General features: G+C 49.6%; 1 protein-coding gene across 1 annotated transcript in view; it reads left to right on the top strand.

Moving 5' to 3' along the window:
* The window catches only part of ube2f (ubiquitin-conjugating enzyme E2F (putative)), a 63,358-nt gene that overhangs the window by 16,678 nt on the left and 24,486 nt on the right, over positions 1-22,194 (top strand). Inside the window, exons 5-7 of the mRNA XM_064329548.1 lie at positions 14,395-14,462; positions 17,281-17,351; positions 19,531-19,588. Coding sequence (XP_064185618.1) covers positions 14,395-14,462; positions 17,281-17,351; positions 19,531-19,588 — 197 coding nt within the window. The remainder of the gene's footprint in view (positions 1-14,394; positions 14,463-17,280; positions 17,352-19,530; positions 19,589-22,194) is intronic.

Raw genomic sequence — 22,194 nt, 5'->3', positions numbered from 1 at the left:
TCCTCCCTAGTCCTCCGTTCCTCGTCTGTTGTTGTGTGGAGAAGCGCGGAGTCAGCAGGTTCGTCCCCAAACCCCCCCGCCCCCCAATCCCCCCCCCGGGGTGGCCCCTCTGAGCATCTCTTCCTAAACGCCACTGCTCAATGCGATGCTCAAACTTGCTGTGCTGCTCTCTGTAATATCAGGGGTGGGATGTTTATTTGGACTTTGTAAAAGCTCGCTTCAACAAGCAGCTGTAGACAAAGTGTGACTTCATGGTTGGTTAACTGGACTACCACACACACACACACACACACACACTGAGCTTAGTGGCCGCAGTTTAGCTGTGTGTGTACATGCCGACTGCATCCTAAACAGTTTTTTTTTTTTTAAATTCATGTTTACATATGGTGCTTTGGTGCTCTAGATTGGTGATTCATCAAATGCAGAGACTCTGTGGAATGATTCCTATTACGCTCATTTCACACTGTGCTGAAGAGCATTTTTTTCTTGCTGAATGCCATTATGGCAGAGAGGACTGTTGCAGTCTGCCTACACGACAGATCATTTGTCCTTGTTCTTCGCTGTTATGCAGGACAATACCCTGCGCAGTGGAAATATCAATGCCTGCTACGGTTTTGTACTCAAGTTATATTTCTTGTAAGATTTATATATACGTTTATTGTATGATTTTAAATGGCCCAATGTACTGTTATTTTTTTTACGTATTCTGTTTGTTCCAAAATGGCCAATACATTTTTCCTATTAATTTTCCCATCTTTACCCAGTGAAATTGAACCAGTAAGATTAGGTTAAGCGTTCACAATGACACTGCAACTACGAGCAGTCTGAATATGGGGTGTGAATATGAGTATGAGTTTCATTTAAAAAGGCAAAACGGGAATGTAAATGGGCACATTAATCAGCGCAGAAATGACTTCACAGTCCACGAAGTGCAAACCTTGGAGCCACAACAAAGACAGATGTGACAGATGCCCTGTCACCAGTTTAATGAAATGCCAAACGAATAAAAAAAAGTCTGTCAGCCCAGGAAATGGTGATGCACTGCTTGTATTTTTGCATAGACTGCGTTGTCGCTGTTCTTGTTTGTGTTAGTGTTAATCAGTTTAACCTACAGGGTCCAAGCTGAACTATGCGGTTGTTCCCTGCACTTGGACCGGTACTTCTCTCTAGGGTTTTCGACACACTTGTTCCTGGTTATGGTACAAGCGTTCTCTCTTACGCCCCCTGCTGTTGGCTCGGGAGAGTGCGGACATCTCGTGGTTCTAGTCCGAAACACGCGGTGCCAGCCAGCTGCTTCTTTTCACACCGGGGCCACAAGCCAGCGAAGGTGCAGAGTACGGCCTCCGCATGATCATGTGACGCGTTTCCGCTAATCATGTGTGAGCTGCAGCTCCTTGCTGCTGATTGGCTGTCTTGTCAGCATTGACTGACTGACGTGTTGGTCACCAGTCTACACTCTGAACTGACCGGAGGAGGATGGGTTTCCCCCTTGAGCCTGGTTCCTTCCCAGGTTCCTTCCCATCTGCCACAGGGAGTTTTTCCTTGCCACTGTTGCCTTAGGCTTGCTCCTGTGGGGGTTCAGGCCAGGGTTGTCTGTGAAGCGTATTGTGACGAGTGTTGTGAAATGCGCTATATAAATAAATTTGATTGATTGATTGATTGATCAGCACCCGATAATTAGCAGTGGTGATGTTTTTACCCCGGAAGTATTTCTTGTGGCCTCTGAAGTTTGGATGTTCACGAGCGCATCGCGTATGACTAAAAAACAGAAAAAGATGACGAAAGGAATACATCACCCAGCCCTAGTCCTATGATTAGCTTTTTCCCCAGTGCAGTGGCTCATCCGTATGCGAGTGATAATTGTCCGTCAGGATGGACCGCTGCTTCTGCTCATTATGGGATGTACTGAGTGAATTTGTCATTTCCTTTGCCTAGAACGCTTTGTGAAAATCTACGCAGTACTCCTGGGCAGGAAACGCACCGATGAGGGGATGGAGGGAGCGAGGGGGGGGGGGGGGGGTTTGAGTGTGTTTTGCCTTTCATTTACTTCCTGGAACAAGGTCTCCTCTTTTGGGCAAAATATGGCAGGATATTTACGGCTTAGAAATTCTCACTGTGGCGCAGAACTGAAGCCAGTGAGTGATGTTTAGACCGAGCCGATTAAAGTTGTGTGTGTGCTTGGAAAAATGCAGCCACATTTGCATAATGTTTGAATTCACATCTGAAGTTAAGTACCCCGTTTCCTGCAATATGGATGAATTCCTGAGTTTACTCATGAAATGCAGCGTTGTGCTTGTTTGTGCAGAGGCTGATGTTGAGGTTGCATTTTTAAATGTATTTTTATTTATTTCTTTATTTTTTTGTACGAAATCCTGCACAAAACTCCCAGTTTAGCTTGCCAAAGCATCTTTATAATCCTGTCTTTTGTCCTCGCGCTCTGTTGTTTTTGAAAAAGCAATGAAGGAACAGCTGACGAAACATTTTGTGTGTGCCAGCTTGCAGGACCAATAGGCATGCATGTTTGAGTCTTGTGGATGAAGTGCACACGATGGAGAGACCGACCTGCCGCCGGGCGTGGTCTCCCTTCTGTCGCTCTTTTATGGTCCTCTGTGACCCGCTCCCTAGTGTGTCCTCCTCTGTAGGGCTGGTCCTCTCAGCCGTGTGGAAATTAGGGCTGTTTTCTGGGTTCTGGGTCTGGTGTTGGGTTCTGGGTGTTGGGTGTTGGGTGTTGGGTGCTGGGTTCTGGTGTTGGGTTATGGTGTTGCATTCTGGGTTGCATTCCCAGGACCCCCCCCACCACACGCACACACACACACACTCCAGCAACATCCCAGTTTCTTCTGTTTGGAGCCTTTCTTGTTTTAATGATGGAGGAGACACTTCTGCATGCTGGAGCCTCAAGCCTCTCAGCGGATCTCCCCCCCGTCCCCCGTCCCCCCAGCTTTTCCGAAGTTCCATTTTGCTCTTCTCTCGCCCATTAAATAATTTGCCGAGTTTGAGGACGGGGAATTGCGCTCCGAGAGAGAGAGAGCGAGAGAGAGAGAGAGAGAGTCGGGCCATTTTTCACTCTCTCCCCCCCCCCGGGGTGGCGGGCCCTCAATTACTGCAGCGCTGGTGGAGCGGGGGACCCGACGGGGAGCTTCATCTGCCTACGGCCTCCGCTTGCAGAGCGATAATCAGCCCCCCCGCCTCTGCCTCTCCACCCCCCCGTGCTCACTGTGCCTCCGGACGCCCGTAGGTGAGCGGTTCCTCTCGCGCTGGGACAGCTGAACGCATCGTATTCTGTTGGAGTCGAGCGCGGGGCGGCGAGGCCCTTTTTGCGTAACCGGGGGAAACCGAAGGACGGAGCGTCTGCTGGGAGCTCGAGCGTCCTGGAGTGCCGAGCGGAATTCTGCAGCAGCGAATCGCTGGTGCCTCGATTCCGGCGGCAGTGCGGTGTCGTGGGTAAGGAGCTGGTCTCGTTAACCTAAAGGTCGCGGGTTCGATTCCCGGGTAGGACACTGCCGTTGTACCCCTGAGCAAGGGCACTTAACCTGCATTGCTTCAGTATGTATCCAGCTGTGTAAATGCGATGCGATGTAAATGCCTCTGCAAAAGCTGTAAGTCGCTCTGGATAACAGCGTCTGCTAAATGTCTGTAATGCCTGTGCTGGGGCTTCTTTGGACCTCCACATTTTCACTCCTCCGCTCTGGGGAACACGTGCATCCACCCCCCCCCCCCCCTCGCCCCCCCATGGGCATACGGCACCTTTCATCGAAATGTCTTAGTCCCCCACAGAGCCTCTCACCGCCTTCCACAGGCATAAATCGGGCTGGAGTGAACAACAGCAGGGAAGGTTCCGTGCGCGGTTCCAGTTTGGCTCGATGCCGTACGCTCGACTCTCTCCAGTCTCCTCGGTAACTCTCCCCCACCCCCCCCCACCCCAAAAGTGACCGGGCTGCGATTAAGTTTCTTGAGCTGTTGATTTCTGGGCAGCAAGGCGCCGTTTCTCCTCTAGCCGACCGTAGAAAGAGTCGATTAAAGGGGCGTATTAATTCCACACAGAGAGGTGCTGGCTCGGGGCTGGACGCACGGCCCAAAACTGTGTCCCTACATCACCTGTCTACTCGCTACTTAGTGCAGTGGTTCCCATAGCACTGGGGGGGGGGGTGGAGTCCATTAAAACTGATAAGATAGCATCCAAGCAGAACCACAGTTGTTAGTTGAGGGAGGGGGGCGGCTTTTAAAAAATGTCCTCTGCCCAAAAAAAATCTGGGAACCCCTGGCCTAGTACACTCCTTTATCTCTGCTTAATAACTTATGTAAGAGCAACTTCCATAGCTTGTACCTTTTTATTATCCATTATAGCTAAGATATTATCCTTTCACTCAGCTTAAGTAGTTTGGGCCTAATTAGCTTGCTCTGGGCTCGCATCGGCTGTGCACAGCTTGGAGAAGAGAACTGCAGGTCTTTTACGGATGTGAGTTTTTCCTCTCAAATCTACCACAGAACGCCACTGCACAAGACAAGCCGCTCCTGTGACCCACGTGAAGGGATCTGTGAATTTCATACACACCCCCTCGCCCCGCTTCCTGTATTGGACAGGCTTTGGCGTCATTTCTCCTGGTGTGCAGTCCTGGACGTGTAAAACTTCCTGTGTTTTATTTATTTATTATTTTTGAATGTCTTGAGTCCATATGAGTGAGGCGACGGTTCAGGTTTTTATTTTTGATGGATTCAGGGTAATTTTTTTGGCATGATTGATGAAGTGCCTGAGCAAATAAATATTGTAGTGAAGGTTCAGAGAGCAGCGGGGGGGGCGGGCCGGTGGGGGGATGGGGCACATTATGACATGTTCTCCCCGGGGGTTCGAGCGAGTGGGAGTCAGGTGTGTTGTTATTGCTTTCTCTGCTGGTGCCGTTGCCCGGGAGATTAGCTCCAAGATTCTGTTGGCTGCAACGGATTAATCAAGAGGCCAGGAGCCTTTTTTCTTTCAGAGGGAAAATGAAAAGGGTCTGTTTATGATATGGTTAGTGTTGACCTCGCTGACTTCCTTCACGGATGTGGTCCTGTTCTCCTGGTACTTTTTTAAGTCTCCCCCCCCCATTCGTGCCATTAAATTTGCCAGGCGTTAATATAAACTTTGAGATGACGTGTTAATGTTTGCCATTACAAGCGAGGGTCTGTATAAGGGGACGACCTATAATTAGGGACATGGACTGTGGAGGAAAATCAATAATTATGAACCAATCATGAAGTTTATTACACTCGAAAATAGGTTTTTTGTTTAAAATTATTTTCATTGTCCTTGTGTGCTACCAGTTAATGTAAAAACGAGCCTTTTCTCCTGTTTAACACAGAGATATTCCTTTTCCCAGCTTAAGCGCAGCTGTTGAGCGTCAGGAGTGAAGCATGACTCACGCACCTGTTGTGGATAATGATGTGATCGAATGTTTGGCGGTGACACTGCGTGCGTCGCTTTTGCTCTGTCACAGTCGGCGGTGTTGGAGTTAGTCAGCGCGTGGGATGTGGGGGGGGGGGGGGTGGAAACGCTCCTAGACCTGGGTGGCTCCGCGGTGTTTCAGCCGCACCTAGCGCATTAGCATAGTGTTAGCGCAGCGTTGTTGGCTGATCTGCCTCCGGTCTGTGTGAGCGCGGCGTTAGCATAGCATCAGTGCAGCGTTGCTCGCTGATTTGCCTCCGGTCTGTGTGAGCGCGGCGTTAGCATAGCGTTAGCGCAGCGTTGTTGGCTGATCTGCCTCCGGTCTGTGTGAGCGCGGCGTTAGCATAGCATTAGCGCAGCGTTGTTCGTGTTAAAAACACCCTCTGCCTTTTTTTTTCACTCTGACGCGTGCGATTGGCTTTGAGTGCCTCTCTGGAGAGAGCGCTCCCTCCTCCCTCCCTCCCTCCCTCCCTCTCTCCCTCCCTCCCCTCCTCTTCCCTCGTTTCACGGTCCTGGTTTAACCACCGCGGGGTAAATGAGGACAGGAATGACAGGCTCCAGCAAGGGGAGCGGATTGCAGAGTAATGAGGGGGTGGGGGGGCGAGGGGTCGGGACCCCGAACCTCGTACCAGCCTCATCACACCCCCCCCCAATCCTCGTCCACCATTGCCCCACACAGCCTCTTTCCCTTTGATTTCTAAAAACGGGCTGAACATTTTCTGTGTTTGTATAGGGTTGCATTTTTTTTTTTTTTTTTTTTGATTGGCCTGCCTCCCATAGTGCATTGCTCCCTTGGCACATTCCTTTGTCCAATTCAAGGGAACAAAAACTTCTATTTTTCAGCTGTCTTGTTCGATTTCAAACTCACGCTGAAATGAGGTGGGGCCTCTGATTCTGTTTGTTTAGCCGGTCGTGCAGTGGCTTTGCCCCCTGCACCCCCCCCCGCGCTTTCAGGAAGGCGAGCGCGGAGCCTTCCGGAAACCCTTCGGTCGACGTGTGCGGTCTGCGCTGGTCGTCCTGGAAACGGTCCGGTCAGGCGGCCAATCACGCGCCGTTCAGAGAGAGGGAACGCGTCGCAGGACTCTTCGGTGAGGTGCGCTGGCGGTCTCCGCGTCCAGCGCGAAACCCTAAATTTAAACTTAATCAAATGCAACAGCAAGGAAGTTGTGAGTAATGAGGTGGAAAATGGAGCTCTACATGAAAACAGAACAACAAAACAACAACAAAAAAACTGAACTTTTGGGGGCTGGGAGGCGCTCTTTGGAATGGATGGATGGATGGAAAAGAGAAGTGTTTGGGGCTATGAGGCCTCCGTCGAGGATGTTGTCCCGGGAGGGTATGGGTAGCTGGACGTGCTCCTGTTCAGCCAGGAGGTGACCTTTGCCTGTGCTCTAAAAATGTGCTTCCGCTTGTGGCCGGTATCTCACGCGAGGAAAGGCATCAGGTTCGTCTGCAAAGTGCGATGGTAAGTTTTAAAAGGGGCTTTCCGTCCTTCGTCTCCCCGTCCGTACTCCCGCTTCCCGCCGATGAGTCAGAGCGGTAAAGATCGCGGTGTTACCGCGCGGCTGGGGACCTCCGCCGAAACGTACTAACGTCCAGTGGCTCTTCAGGGCAAAGCATCATGGGTAGTTGGAAGCCTGGTCTGGTCGATAATGCGTAAAGGAGCTATTTGACGGATGTGGACCAGGCATAAGAGGGAAAAGGTGAAAGCTTGTTGTGTCAGAAGGCTAGCGGTCCGCTAACCGCCGCCAGCTCTTGTACTGGTTGGAACCGGTTGGAAGCGGTTGGAAGCGGTTGGTAGTTGCAGAAGCTGCTTTACCTGCCAAGCTGATCTGCTGCCAGAGCGTTTTGCGCTTCGCCCGCGGACACTTCAAAGTTTTTAAAAAAAAAAAACTTACATGTCTGAAAAAGAAAGTCGGAAGTGAACAGGTACCTTCAGAGCAGTGGAAACTTAGGAGGTTTGAAGGTAGGCTTCTGGTGTTTCAGGGAACTGCTGGCTCTGTCTGCTCAGGAGTGGAGAAAGTGCTGGTGTGAAGCCCTGTCTGTTGTGCTGCGGTGCGACGATGCCTGCAGACTACCTGAAGTCTTTCCGCGGTCCTCGGGTCTGTGGAGAAGGAGGCTTGTTTATCTGAAGCAGCACCTGATGCTCTTGCTGGTGGGATTCCCTCCCTGTACCTCCCTTTCATTCCTCAGCAAGATGGAGGTTACTGCATGGATCTATGGAGAGCATTTGCACTGTGGAAGGGGGGGATGGGGGGGGCTGGGTGTTATTTTCTGTGGTGATTAAAAAATCAATTAGAGTGCCTGTCAGTTTTGACAATGAATATTTAAGCTGTCAGGGAGCAGGGATGAGCTTGGAGGAGACATTAAAGTTAAACATTAAACCTTAAAAAAAAATGCATCTGTCAAGACTGTGCTCTCAGACATTAAACCTTCATCTGTTGCCTCTATTTGAGAGCACCTTTAAGGCTGTTCTGCTGTGTAACTTGAAAAGAACATTTCCCAACCAAATTTGCTCTTTGCGAATTTGGGAGAATTTTGTAAATAGTCCCACGGAGTGTCTCGCACCAGGCAGTTCTGTGAGCGCTGCGTGTGCTAGAACCCAACGTTCCTTTGCTGCGTTCGGAACAAACTTGGCTGCGTTTGAAGGTGCAGCATTTATTTTGCATATTTCTTCTTCTGAGGCGGTATACAAATGCTTTTTTTTATTTATTTTTTTTATACACACAGCCCGATTCCTATTTAACCTGTTTGGAGTCGAGTTCTTTCCTCTTGGGTGCAGTAACCTCATCATTCCAATTAGAATCAAACCCTGGTGCCTTGGATCAAAGAGTGAGCTAATTGCATGCCTTCCACGCCAAGGGGCAATTAAAAAATGTTTACGGAAGAGTTATGTTCTTTTTAATCAGATTTTATTGTTGTCAAGTGGTGTCTTCCACAGCAACCCTGCTGTCACCACGTAGCTCATCAGTAGCACCACCGGCCAGCTAACGGGCTACCTGCTCGTGGGTACGCACAGTTGCGTTTGTGATGAATTGACCAATCGCTGTTGGCGAGCCTTGGTTGAGGAGCCATGCTGGGTTCCATGCGGAATGGGTCAGCGTTCTCTATGCTGGTTCGATTGGACTGGCCGGTACCACTCACCGTACTTTGGACCTGCTAGGACAGTTCTTGGACACCCGTGAAAGATGGACCTCATTTCTAACATCCCTAACATCCGGGTCTTTTTTGGGAAATGGTTTATACCCGCTCTTCCAAGTCAGCCCTCTGGATCTCTGGCTTTGCTGGCCTCCCTGCTTCTGTCATCAGGCCTCTACCGCCTGTCTACCGTAAAGATGATTGTGTCTACAGCAGGGCTGGGCGATATGGACAAAGTCAAATATCACGATATTTTTGACCAAATACCTCAATTGTTATGATATTGTGGGGATGAATGTTGGTACTGTCACAAAATTGAACAATGAGATTTTTGATAAATGATCATCAGTAATGTCAGGTAAGTTCAGAAAATTACATCACTTTACTGTAATGCTGCCTTTAAAACCAGGAAAAGAAAACACTTATGCCATATCACGATATACAAAATCCCAGACGATATGTAGTCTCATATCACGATATCGATATAATTGCCCAGCCCTAGTCCACAGCCTCTAGGTACACTTCAGCATCGTCCTGCTCTGGCTACCTGTCTCCTCTTGCATGACGTTAGCCTATCTGGCTCATCGAGGGAACCGCCCCTTCATCGTTTCAGTAACCTATCAGATCATACACGCCAGCCCGGCCCGACCCAGCTCCGGGTCCACGGCCTCGGGGACGTCTGGCTCCTCCCCCTCTTTGAACCCGCACTTCCTGCTCACGTCCGCTGTCTGTCCTAGCCCATCCTCGGTGACGGAGTGATGTTTCCCGGCAACAGAGCGGTTGAGACGATGGCCATCTTCCCATGCAGACTGAAGACCCGAGCTCAGCTCTCTCACCCCGCCTCTTTTTTTTTTTTTTTTTACCTTGCCCCGCCCTCACACACAACGACTTATTTTTGCTTAATCCTCATTCTGGAGGCGTTACGTTCCTGTGTGTATAACTTGGCTCAATGTTCAGCAGAGTAGTCGACAAGTTTCGGTCGAGTGTTCAGGTGCGGCCTCTCTTGGGGGGCGCACTCTCCCCCTCAGGGTGAATTACTGTCCCCTGACCTCTGACCTTTAGCACTCGCTGTTTAGCGTAAGTTCCTCTGATAGCCTGCTAATTCAGAACGTGAGTTCTATTTATTCATCCACCTTAAGCAGAGCCATTTGCGAGGAGACTCATCCCCTTTCTTGGACAGGTTGGTAATGTATGGAGCCATTTCCCCATCCCTGGGTGAGGCGTTGCATCCTTAAGCTGCCTGTTCTCGTTCAGCTGTCAGGGACGTAAATAATTTGTGTCCTCTTGCAGGATATTCCATCACTTCCTGCCGTTCTGAGGTCCAATGGTGGTCGTGCAGCAACGGTCCCGTTCCCATTATAGTCAAGTGGTAGTATTCGCAGACCGAATCTGTGAAATAAATATAGTGGCAATTATATCAACGCTGTCATGAGTTTTGTCAGCATAAATGGGGTTTTGTTTTGCTTTGTTTTTTTTACATGATTGTTTCTAATGTGGTCCTGTGGACTACGCTGGTGCGTTGCTAGGCTATAACTTGTCTTTTTTAAAATTCACTTTCTGTCTGAGCTCTTGAAAGATTGTCCTCATAACGAGGTCAATTAAGGGATCTGATCTGGTGTAATCTAATCCTTTCTCCACACTGCAGGTCTGAAGTAAGCCTGGGTGCTTTCTGGTTCTGGAAACTTAAGAGTTTGAGTTTGATGTGACTGAAGATCGTGCTCGACTGCTGATCACTAACTGACTGTCTGCATGCGTCCGGTGCTTTGTCTGTGCATGTTATTTTTATGCGGTATTGTCATTGTGATTGGTCCTGTTCCATTCCGGTACCTTTGGATTGAAGTGATTTGGAATTTAAGCTTCAGGATGGCCGGTGTTTCGCTCTCAAATGTTGCTTTGCTCATCGAGCATCACACGGTCGTCATCAGCGTCATCGCAACTGGATGCATCCGTCCTCATATTCTCACGTGTGTCAGCAGGTGCCAGTAAGTCCCTGTAGAAGGCGTCCTGAGGGTTATCCTGATGAGAATTACTGTTAAACCGACGCGTTGCTTCGCGGCTGTTTGGATGGCGGGAAGCTTTCAGATGTCCGTGGGTGTCTGAGCATTCTAAATCAGATTTGTGCCTCGCAGGAAATGATGAAACAAAAGAACGTGACCTGGAGGCTGAAATATCTGATGACTTGTGTATTTCAACTAAGGGTGCGGGGAAATGTGGCAAGTTTTCTCACGTTTGTAATTCTGACTTACAAAATACAACGTGTGGCAAAAAAAAAAAAAAGGTTGTTAAACCAGGAGGTATCGTATGGACAAATATTGTAAGGGAAAAAGGGGTACAATAGCATTTTGGCTTCAGAATGTGTAAGTGCCCCGAATGAGTGAATCTGCCAGATGGATGTGTGCTTGTAATGTTAAAACATTTTCATATATAGATATGAATTTTAAGCTGAGATGGAATCGGCTGTTGCTGAAGGATCACAATGGGTGTTAGTGAAGGAACCACCCAAAAGCTGCTGCAGTATCTGAACACTGCCTGTTCTTTTGTTTTATTTTTGCTCTCTTTATCTCCCACTCTGCCCCCCCCCCAGCCCCCGCACCCCCCCCCCCACCTGCCTGCCTGCACAGTCTGTGCTAACGAGCAGGGGATAGGCAGCCCTTTGGAGCTCTGTGACAACCTGTCTTATGCTGCCGTAATGATCCCGGCAAACGGCAAATTCGGGGGAACAGTGGTGCAGTGCTTTCGGGGGGGGGGGGGGGCGGGGGTTGATTGTGGGCGGGGAATTGTGTTGCCTGACCTCCGTCCCCTTTTAAATCTAGAAAAGAAAAGAAAAAACAGAATTAAATCCGTTTGCTTGAATATGTGTGGATCTCCTGTGATGAAATCGGGAAAGTAAAACATCAGAAGGGCACATTTAAAAAAAAAAAAAATTTATTTACCCAGGGTAGGTTCGCTGAGCACGGATGCTCTTTTGCAGGAACGCCCTGCTTCGCACTCATACACATTCACACCTGGGAGCTGCCCAGTACAACCACAATCCTCTGTTGTTGGCCACTGAGCACCTCCACTGGAGGGGAGAGAACTTTTAATTTTTTTTTTTGCCAATTAAATCGGGATGATTAGGTGGCAAGTTTTTTTTGGGAGAGCCAGATCTGGGATTTTTGCCAGGACACGTGAGACGAGATTCATTAGCCGCACCTCCCCGAGCGCTGGGCGCTGTCAGAGAAAGATCCTTTGCCTCCTGTGATCCTCTGGACTTTTCTTTTCATTGGAAAGAAGTGCAGCCTCACTTGCAATGGCTGCCGTGTTCCTGTGTGTATGTCGGCCCGGTCATTAAAATACCCGGATAGCCCGTGATGTAGGCTGTGGTTATTAAAAATGGTTATTAAAAAAAAAAATATATATATATATAAATAAATAAATTAAAAAACGTATATTAAGCATGTAAGTTAAAACGCCTCCCGTGTCAGTTCCCTGCGTTGTGATTGGTTGGGGATGAGTGGCCGATCTCACACTGCGTCTCCCGCCCGAGGCCAGCGTAATGCGATGTTATTACGCGTCTGATACCGCCGGATTGATTCCCCATCTCCCTGCGGACGCCTCTGGGGTACGGTTGACTCTGTTCCCGCCGAGCGCTTTGCGTCTGTCTCTGGACAGCCCCCCCACCCCCCTTATCGGTGGTGATTTATTGCGATTCCGTTTCGCCCGCCGGATCATGCATATTTATACAGCTGGAGTTTTTTTTTTTTTTTTTCCCCGTCCTGCCTGGGCCCAAGTCAGATTAAGTTCCCAGCTCAAGGTTGCAAAGGAAGGCCTGCATCCCAAATCGGAATCCTCCGCCTCGCCGATGAGGCGCCCCCGAAGGACCTGTTCACCGCTTTGCCCTGACCACCCGACCCCATCCCACCAGCTCCCCCAGCCCCCCCTGCTCCCCCAGCCCCCCTTCCCCACCAGCTACTACTCATTTAGCTGGCCGGAATCAACCCTGTGTCCTTTACTGACGTCATTAAGGCTTAGTCTGTCGCTCACAGATACGGAGTGAGTGCTCACTGATCCCTGGAGAGAGCTGTAGTCTCTAGTTCAGGGTCTTAACAGCTGCAGTGAAGTTACATTACATTCATTTCATTTGGCAGACGCTTTTATCCAAAGCGACGTACAAAAAAGTGCATTTCATGATCATAGACAACTGCTGAACACAGGTTCAGTAAGGTACAATACTTATTTTGTACAGCTATTTCTAGCCGAGAACAATGAACACTATTCTGGTCTAACATCTGCAAAGCCAACTAGGCAGAAGAAGTTTGCCGTTTCAGACGCTGTCCAGCTAATGCTAAACCTGACTTTATTGTCAGGGTCCCGCTCAGTTACAGTAGCCTTCGCTGCTGCACACAGGTTGCCGTGCGACTCTGTGTGCGGTGCTCGGGTTTGCTGTGTAACAGGTGACCGGGTGACTGGGCTTACGGTCAGACCAGCGGGCTCGGGTCCGAACGGTCGAAGCGGTCACACGGACCTTCAGCTTTGACGTCGGCCTTTTGATGATGCCGTCTCCACGGATACGTACCCCGTCGCCCGCTTCGCGCAGGAAGTGCGCTGCGAGCGAGGGCCGGGCTTTTTTTTTAAAACTGCGGAGTAAAGAAGGGGAACGGTGGATGTTCCCTCCTGGGGAATTGTGAGTCACCGGGGATGACGAATAGCAGACCGCACTCGGTACGAATGACAGATCGCTGTTATTAAGACACGGAAGAATGTGTTTCTGTGGATGAAACGACCTGCATCTGACAGCAGTCCAAGGCCCTGCTATTTTCTCATTTAATTGCATTCACGATTTCTGTTTGCAGTCATTTTCTAACGCGCCCTCTCTTCATATTGCATAGTTTTATCTCCCCTCTCTCCCAGAAGCCCTGATTTTTATCTTACTGTACCTACAGGGTGCTTTTAAAGGAAGACAGATTAATTTAATCTGCTACTGTACTGTGTTTTACTGCTCTTTAAGGGAAAATACCTGTACGGAACAGAAGAGAACAGACTCTCTGTGTGGATTGTGAGCACGAGTTCCATTTATGGATGGTTGGGTTGGCTAGATTTGTTTCTGTGGAGCAGAAATTGTATAATTTTTCATGCCTATCGGGATACATTTTAATTGCAGCGTTCCCATCACAACCGACCCATAGTGTTATATTGCATATTTGATTCCCTCCAGTCACCCTTGCTGGATCATTTTGAGGCAGACTTTAGTCTTATTACCTTGTATGAAAGCTCCAGAGCTCTCTTAACCCTTTAAGGTGCGAGGTCACCTGTGTGTGATCAGAATGTTCTTCACTGAACATTCCGGTGCTGATGTCACAGTCACTGCTGGTAGCTGAAAGCCACAGTTCTAGAACACCTTCTTATAATTTTGAAAAGGCGTTATTAAAAAAAAAAAAAAGGTTTCAAAGGGTTAAACTCTGAGGTGTAATGAAGCCTAGCACAACCAAAACCAACGAGCAGCTGTTTGTGTGCAGTATGGCCCAATAACCTTCAAGCTTGGGGGTCAAAGGTTAAAATCCCTGAAAGCATTTACAGAGAAATGTCATGGGTTCCTTCCCCAATACGAGAGAATACGAATGAGCACAATTCGCTATGTGCCTCCTTGTGACCTCTGACCTTCATGTGCTAAAGGGGTGGGGGGGTGGTTTGGGGCAAGCGTGAATCTCGTGTTCCGTGCTGATCCCCCTGGGATGACCCTGCCTACAGGTCCCAGTGACCCCGGTTCCGCTTCTGAGGGTCGAGGGTTCCCCAGGGTTCCTGAGCCCGACCTGCTAACTCGCTATCCCGCTAACTCGCTGCTTCTCTGTCCGCAGATGAAGGCTACTACCAGAGCGGGAAGTTCCACTTCGAGATCGACGTCCCCGAAGCCTACAACATGGTGGTGAGTGGTGCTGGCGCCTGACCTTCATTTAAAAAAAAAAGGGGGAGGAGTCCACCTGTCACCGACAGGGCGTGGAAGGCGGGGCCTGGCGATGAGATTTCAGGGTGTCAGCAATGCATCTTCCTGCTGTCGTTTCACCAGGGGGAAATTAACGAGGGAGGCAATACTCAAATTACCCTGCTTGTGAAAAGGGCAAATTTTACAATAAATTAACGTCAGTGTGGCGATAGGGCTATGGGACAGGGTTTATGACCAGGTGGTTGCGTGTTCCAAACCCCGGCTGTACACAGTGAGCTTAGAACTCACTAAATATCTGTCCACTTCTGTGGATAAAACAGAAATTATCAATTGTCCTTATTGTTCTTGAATAAGGCTGTCAACTAAGCACAGTTATTGGAACTCCAGTAAACAGTGTTTGGGATGATAATTGCTTCGCTGGTGTTCTCCTGCTTATGCGTTTGTACACAGTTTATGCCGGTGGGGGCTGCTCTGATATGAGTTGCATTGTGGGATAGTGGGGGTGAAGCCTCATTGATTCTATGTTGGATGAAGCTGCTGTCGCTGTTTGTCCTGCCACCCTGACTGATTTGCACCAGTCACACAAAGGGTTTATTTCCACTGTTTACAAAGAAAAAGCACTCAAAACTGAACGTTCACGTCCGTCATAAAATACTAAAATCTAGCCCTGTTAGAAAAGGTGAATTGCATTTTTTTTAAATCATGGGCATCGCATTAAATATTGGATTGATTTATTTTTTATTTTTTTATTTTTCGCACACCACGGTAATCAGTCCTAATTCGGACGTTAATAAATACGCAATCTGCCATCTGCAGTTTGATGTCCTTTGAAACATAATTGCAGACCCGTTTGAAACGAACCTTCCTGATTGGCTGGGAGGAGGGGTACTGAACTGAGATAAGCGCTCTTTCGTTCTGCCTGGGGGGGTAGGGGGTTGGGGGTTTGGGGGTGTTGGGGGGGGGTGGTGGGGGGGGGGGCGCGGGTAATTCACGGGGCCCCCTGAAAGGGAGTCGGCAGCCTTAGCAAACAGCGATAGCGCCGCGGTGGCGTGAGTTATGTCCCGCGTGCCGGTTCCCGTTTGTTTTTGTTTGTTCGAGGTGCGGGGGCGCGCCAGGCGCTGACCGGCAGCCCGCTGAGCCCGCTGGCGGGCGAGACGAACGGGCAAACAGGCAAAAAAAATAAAATAAATAAACGCCGACAGCCGTACGTCTCCCGCCTGTCTCAGGATGTGATTAAAGCTCGCGCGCAAACACAGATCGATAGCCGCGGCAATAAACCATAACGATAACGATCCATCGTTTCCTAGCAGACGCTCCAGAGAATGCTTTATTTTTTTTTTTTCTTCTTCTTCTTCCGTTCAACGTCAGTCAATTCAAGCGCTCCTGCTCTGTCCCGATCCCCGGTTATAATTCAAATGGCACAATTGAGCACGCGTTTTACGATTAGTCCACTATATAAATTTTGCCTGAAACTGATCCTAATGACAGGCACTGCTATTCATCCTACTGCTGTCTCTGTAGGAGATACTTGTACTTTGTGTTAAAGGGAAGTATTTTCTTTTATAACATTGTAGCGGACATGCCACTACTTCTGATAGTGGGGCACCAAAATGTAGACGATATACGTCAATATCCTTACAGGTGTCGGCAGCATGTAATAATCAGTCTCATGAATTAAACTATAAATTGCCAATTCAAATTAATGAATGTGGTAGGGGGCGTGGTTAAATGAGTCACTGAGGTGGACATATGGGCTTCGTAGTTCAGTGTCGTTTGTAGGCCATGGTACCTACTACATCTGTGGTAAAAAAAAAAGAATAAGATCTTGTTCCTGGCAGCCTTACTGGAATAATGTTATTCAGCCCGCCAACCATCAGAGTGGTGAGTCAGTCGTGCCATTGCTTTATAGGAGACAGTGTCATTTTCCAGGGAGTTTCTGAGGAAGAAAAGCGAATTTTCCGCAGACAGAGAGGGGTTACGTCCTCATTTACCCCCCGTTTCCCCGTACGGGACCTCCTGTGAGCAGCGGAACGTCCCCTCACACGCAGCTTAAATAGTCTCCGCCCCGCCGTACGGCGCGCTTCCTGAACACATCCAGTCACGTAGCGGCGGTAACGAGACGTAATTGGAAACGAGATTAGCGACGGTCGGCTCGCCGAGGGTGAGGTGCAGGTGAGTGTGCTGAAGGGTGTAATTAAACGCGGGTGAGAGAGCGTGACCGCGGCGGGATTTATCCCCCCCCCCCCCCCCCCCACTGCCGACATGTACCCGGCAGGATGTGATTGGCAGCCTGGAAGCCCCGCCCCCTTCTCTGCGGCTGCGTCTTTAAAGGAAGTCCAAAAAACGGGAGGGAGACGTGGGCGTTCTGAAAGGATCTCTGAGCCTTTGATTAGGCTGGGGGGGGGCAGGGGGGTGCTGACTGGCCCCAACCCCCCTCCCCCTTCATGTGCATTCTGGGTCGTGCATGAAAGGGCTGCGCTTCCTCCTCCTCCTCCGCCCCCACCCCCCACCCTCCTCCGCCCCCTCCCCGCGCCCGGGGCGTGTCGTTCCAGATTGTCACCGTGGAAACGGGCCGAATGCAGCAGGCCTTCATTGGGACGGGGTGCGGCGATTCCCTTCTTTGTCCCTCCACCCCGTTCCCGTCCCCCGAACGCGGGACCCGAGGGAAGGAGGCGAAACCCCAAAAAGAACCCGCCCGCGCCCCTGCCTGAGCCCCGGAACCTCGCCGCTGCGCCCGGCGCACGCCGTTCAGGACGCCCCCTCTGGCGCCCGTTTAATCCCCCCTCTGTTTGTGTTCCAGCCCCCCAAAGTGAAGTGCCTGACCAGAATATGGCACCCCAACATCACAGAGACCGGAGAGATCTGCCTCAGGTAACCCCAGCGTCCAGAACCCCAGGCGTGTGTCATCGCTTTTTGGCCCGAGAAAAGATAATGACATTAAAATTTTAAAAGCACGTTACTTTCTGGTCTGATTAAAAAAAAAAAAAAACATTATTTTAACGTGTCAGCGAGAGACATGGAAGTGGCACAGATAACGTTTCATCAACGCTCCACCAACGTTCCAGCAACGTTACGTCTGTGTCTTGGCATGCAGCGCAATGCCCGGGTGAGGGAGGCCAAGCCGGAACGAGCCGGTCTCAGGCGGTTCTGGTGCCAGCTTTGCCACCGGAGGCCTGGCAGTGCCAGACGAGATGCCAGCTGTCATGATAATGACAGCAGATGGTGAATGGTTAGCAGTGAGAGGCCACTCCTCTCCAAACTCTTCTTTCTGCGACTCTCACCCTCTCTCTGTCGCTCTCTCTCTCTCTCTTTCACTCTCTGTTTCTCCCTCTCTCTTTCTCTCCATTTCTCTGACTCTCACCCTCTCTCTCTCTCTCACTCTGTCTCTCCCTCTCTCTCTTTTTCTCTCCATCCCTCTCTCTTTCTCCATCTCTCCCCCTCTCTCCATGTCTCTCTCTCTCTCTCTTTCACTCTCTGTTTCTCCCTCTCTCTCTTTCTCTCCATTTCTCTGACTCTCACCCTTTCTCTCTCACTCTCTCTCTCTTTCACTATCTCTGCCTGTCTTTCTCTCCATCTGTCTCCCTCTCTCTGTCTCTCTCACTCTCTCTCACTTTCTCTGTCTCTCTCACTCTCTCTCTCTCTTTCCCTCTCTTCCTCTCTCTCTCTCACTCTAGAATATGAATGCCACAGCATTGATGTCTGTTTGAACCGCATTGGTGGAGCTATTGATGTATGTCAGCAGATGAAAACAAATATTGACATGTTACATCCTACTCTGAAAAGTCTTGAATAAATCATGGGAAAATTGCACTGTGTGTAAAAAGGGAGTCACAAGCTAATTATGTTCCAGCAGTGACTCAAGGAGAAGGGAAAATATTTGACAGAAACTGTACAACAGTATATTTTACAAGTTGTTCAATAGAATACAGGGAAGGGCGAAACCGTATTGTGAATATAGTGCATGTTTTTTTTAAATTTTTTTTTTTTTTTACATTAATATTTTTACAGCAGCCTGTAAACAGTTTCAGAATTTATTGTAATCTGTTGTCTGTGATCCGTCTTCGGGCCTGTGCCTGGTATACAAGACGTTATTTCAACTGTATTCCTGTTGAATATATAGTGGCCTAAGATGCAGTGTCCTCCTTAACGTTGCCTTGGAATAAAACACCCTTTAATAAAAGCTGAGAATCTGCACTTTGTGAATACAAATCTAAAATTGTGGAGTACAGAGCAACATCATGAAAAAAATATGCCTCTGTCCCAAAACATTATGGAGGGCACTGCGAGTATGTCATAAAGTCCTGGATTTAGTTGGAGGATCACATCAAGCACGGCTGTCTAATAAATATTAAGTATAATTGGCTGCCTAATAAATTTTAAGTATTTTCGGCGAAACATTTTGACCCAGGCCCTGAGAAGGAAGTAATTCAGCCCTGCGGAATGACAGGGAGTCAGCGTGAGATGCATTTTGGGCAGCTGAGTCCTGCCTGTTTACGTGTCTCACGACCCATTTCCTTGCACCCCCGCCCCCCCTCCCCACGACCCATTTCTGTGCCCCCCCCCCCCTCCTGGTAGCAGAGTTGAGATCCGCTTCCCCTGAAGAGGCAGAACATGGCAGTCTTGTCAGTACGACGGGCTGTTGTTATGCATGCTTGGGAGAGTCCTACGGGCCGTAGAAGAAGAGTCACGTGCCCTCCTGAACAGGAGTACTCACGTCTGTTTGCTGGCTTGGGCTAAATGCACCTTCCGTATGCAGCTTCCGGTTGTATATAGCGAGAAAGGGGGGGGGACATCTATTTTTCCAAATTCATTGATAAAACGGAGAGGAGTACATTTCCTGATGAGTAATTTGGCGCTAATTACCCAGCGGACTCGCTAACGAACACGCTGCAGTAAGGGGATCTAATTTCCTCTGTTGCCATCGATCTGTGCTCTTCGCTGGTGTTCAGTGGAGAGCGCTCCTCGCAGGGCGAAGCTCCTGTCAGTGGCCCTGTGCTGGAGCAAACGTGGGTAAAAACCAGCCTCTGTCTCCCCTCCCCTCTTTCGACAGCTTGCTGCGGGAGCATTCGATCGACGGCACGGGGTGGGCTCCGACCAGGACGCTGAAGGTGAGTCTTCCGCCCCGCCCGGGTTCTCACTGTGGTCCTCGTTCTGCGTCTCTCCGGTGTTTGGCTTAACTGGGATGAGTGGCCCTCTCAGCTAAGCCTCTGGAAGAGCAGAGTAGATTTTCTTCAGATGCTTTTCCAAAATTCAGAAGTCAGTGTTCCAGGACTCATCGCTTTCAACCACCAGCGGTGATTGTGACATCAGCATTGGAATGTTCCGTTAAGAACATTCTAATCGCATAATTGTGACCTCACAGCTTAAAGGGTTTGAAGGCCCTTTGAGTCCCTCCCAGCAGTCCACCTGCATAGAACTGCGTAGAACTTTCTGGAATCATTCCGCTTCATTTTAGCAGGGAGACCCGAACCATCATCAAAGAAGAGCGGATTGAAGGATAATCGGTTTATTCCGTGGTCCTCCAGAGCATTGTGGGCGATCCGGGCCGGGACTTCCAGTCAGCACGGACTGACGTTTCCCTTCCACAGGTCTTTATAATGGCCGGCTTTGGGGAAGAATGAAGTCTCCTTCAATGGAGCTCCCTAATATCCCTCCTTTGTGTGGTCTCTATCAGTCCCCTAAATCTCCACTCTGCTTTCTTACCCGATGTACTGAGAGAGGCCGTATCAGTGGACAGCATATATATATATATATATATATATAATGCTGATAGGTGAAAGCTGGCCACCTCTTATTGGCTAGAGCAAGATGAATCTGTGTGTGCTGTTGGTTATCTCTGCATGAAAAGACCAGATTCTAGTTGCTTGCCAAGGAGGTTGTATAATGGATATAAATAGCGTACTTTTATCCACGTTTATCACAGGCATAGAGGAGCGGTCCAGTGCTCTACGGTCAGGCACGTGGCATCGGCTAAGGTGGACCAATAGGGGGCAGTGTTTCTCCTAGGCAGAGAAAGGCAAGGACAATTGGCTGTTATGGGTTTTTTTTTTTTAATGAACGCTACACTGTGACAATGTTAAGGTCATTAAGGTCTGCAAAAATGTCCTTCTTTTCCTAAGCTTCAAATTAACCCCAACTTGAAGGTCTTTGCATATATATATATATATATATATATATAATAAATGTATATCAGTGGGAGAATCAGTGGTGGCCCCCAGCTAAGGCCCTGCAAAGGCTTGTTTATGCGTCTGTGCTGTGCTGTGTCCTGTTGTGATTGGACACATTTAGGAGGGTCGAACTGCCGAAACTCACCGGGGGAGAGACGCCGGCTTCTCGAACCCGACCTCGCTTCGCACACAGCTGCGGGTTCAGACCCCGCGGCGTCCTGGTTTATTTTGCTAAACCGGACCCCTTCGTTCCGGGGTCTGCAGCCCTGTTCCTGGAGAGCCGCAGGCCCGGCTGGGTTTTTTTGGGGGTTTTTTTTGCTGTTACTCTGCTGTAATTAATGAATCGATCGGAGTAGCCGATGACGCAGTTTGCTCATTTCAGCCGGTTACTCGGGTTTCTGAACTGGGTGCTGATTTTAAGGTTTAGCACGAAAAGCGGCGGAGCCTGTGGCTCTCCAGGTGCAGGGGTGCCGACGCCTGCCTTAATTAATACCCGTGGAGGCTGTGCGTCACCTTCCAGCAGCGCTGATACCTGCTGGTTATACTCCAGCAGAGACCACTGCTGCTCATCGCTCTGATTTCGCTCTTATGAACTTTGCCCTCACTTCGCACGGTGATGTTGCCGTGCGCCCGTCTGTTTCTTTTCGTGTTTGTACGCCGCCCCTGTCCTCTCTGTGTCCGCTCTCTTTGTTCCGTCGGGAGCTGGGAACGTTTAAAAAGCCGCAAGCGCTGGAGATTATCCGCTGAATCGCGGGTTCGACAGATCAGAGGGAGGGTGTCAGCGCGGCTGCTTCGTGTTTCGCACCTTGTGACATGTCGACAGCGGGCCTGGCGATGAGCCAATCCTCGCGGTCTGGGGGACAGTTTTTTTCTGTTTACCACGCGCAGTTTTTTTATGCATTTACTCCAGTTATGTTTATGCGTGTGTGTCTGTGTGTGTGTGTGTATGTGCGTGCTATTGTGCATGTTGTGTGTGTGTGTGTGTGCGCAGGCGCGCGTGTGTGCATGGGGTGTGTGTGTGTGTTTGCGTGCGCGAATGTGCATGTAGTGTATGTGTGTATGTGTGTGTGCATGGGGTGTGTGTGTGTGTGTGTTTGCGGGTGTGTGCGTGCATGTGGTGTGTGTGTGTGTTTAGAAAAAAAAACATCTGTAAGGCGTTAAGGTATTTTTAGAATTGGCTAATCATGGAAAGTATGAATGCTGTGTAATCACGCGTAATCAGTAGGAATACCAATCCCACCATGTTGTGAGCTGTTTCAGGTCTAACGTACGGGTGCAAGACGAGGCCAGGTCACGAGGCAGGTCATGTGACGGCTGCTGTACCCTGTTACGGGGTTAAGGGGTCGACGCGAGCGCCACTTCCAATTGGCCCAGAGGCGCCGTTGCCATGGGAGCGAGACTGGCAGGGGCTAATGGAAGCGCGTGTCACGTGGCTCCGCCTCCCAGTGCCATGGCCGTCGAGCGGGGGACGGGGCCCGTTTCATTTCTTAATCAACGGGCGTTTAATTAGGACCCCTTGGCCTGCTCTCTCTCACTCTGTTGATCCC

Source organism: Anguilla rostrata, chromosome 3, assembly GCF_018555375.3.
Source record: "Anguilla rostrata isolate EN2019 chromosome 3, ASM1855537v3, whole genome shotgun sequence".
Classification (NCBI taxonomy): domain Eukaryota; kingdom Metazoa; phylum Chordata; class Actinopteri; order Anguilliformes; family Anguillidae; genus Anguilla; species Anguilla rostrata.
Note: the sequence above shows the minus strand (reverse complement) of the source record. Positions and strands in the feature narration are given on the sequence as shown.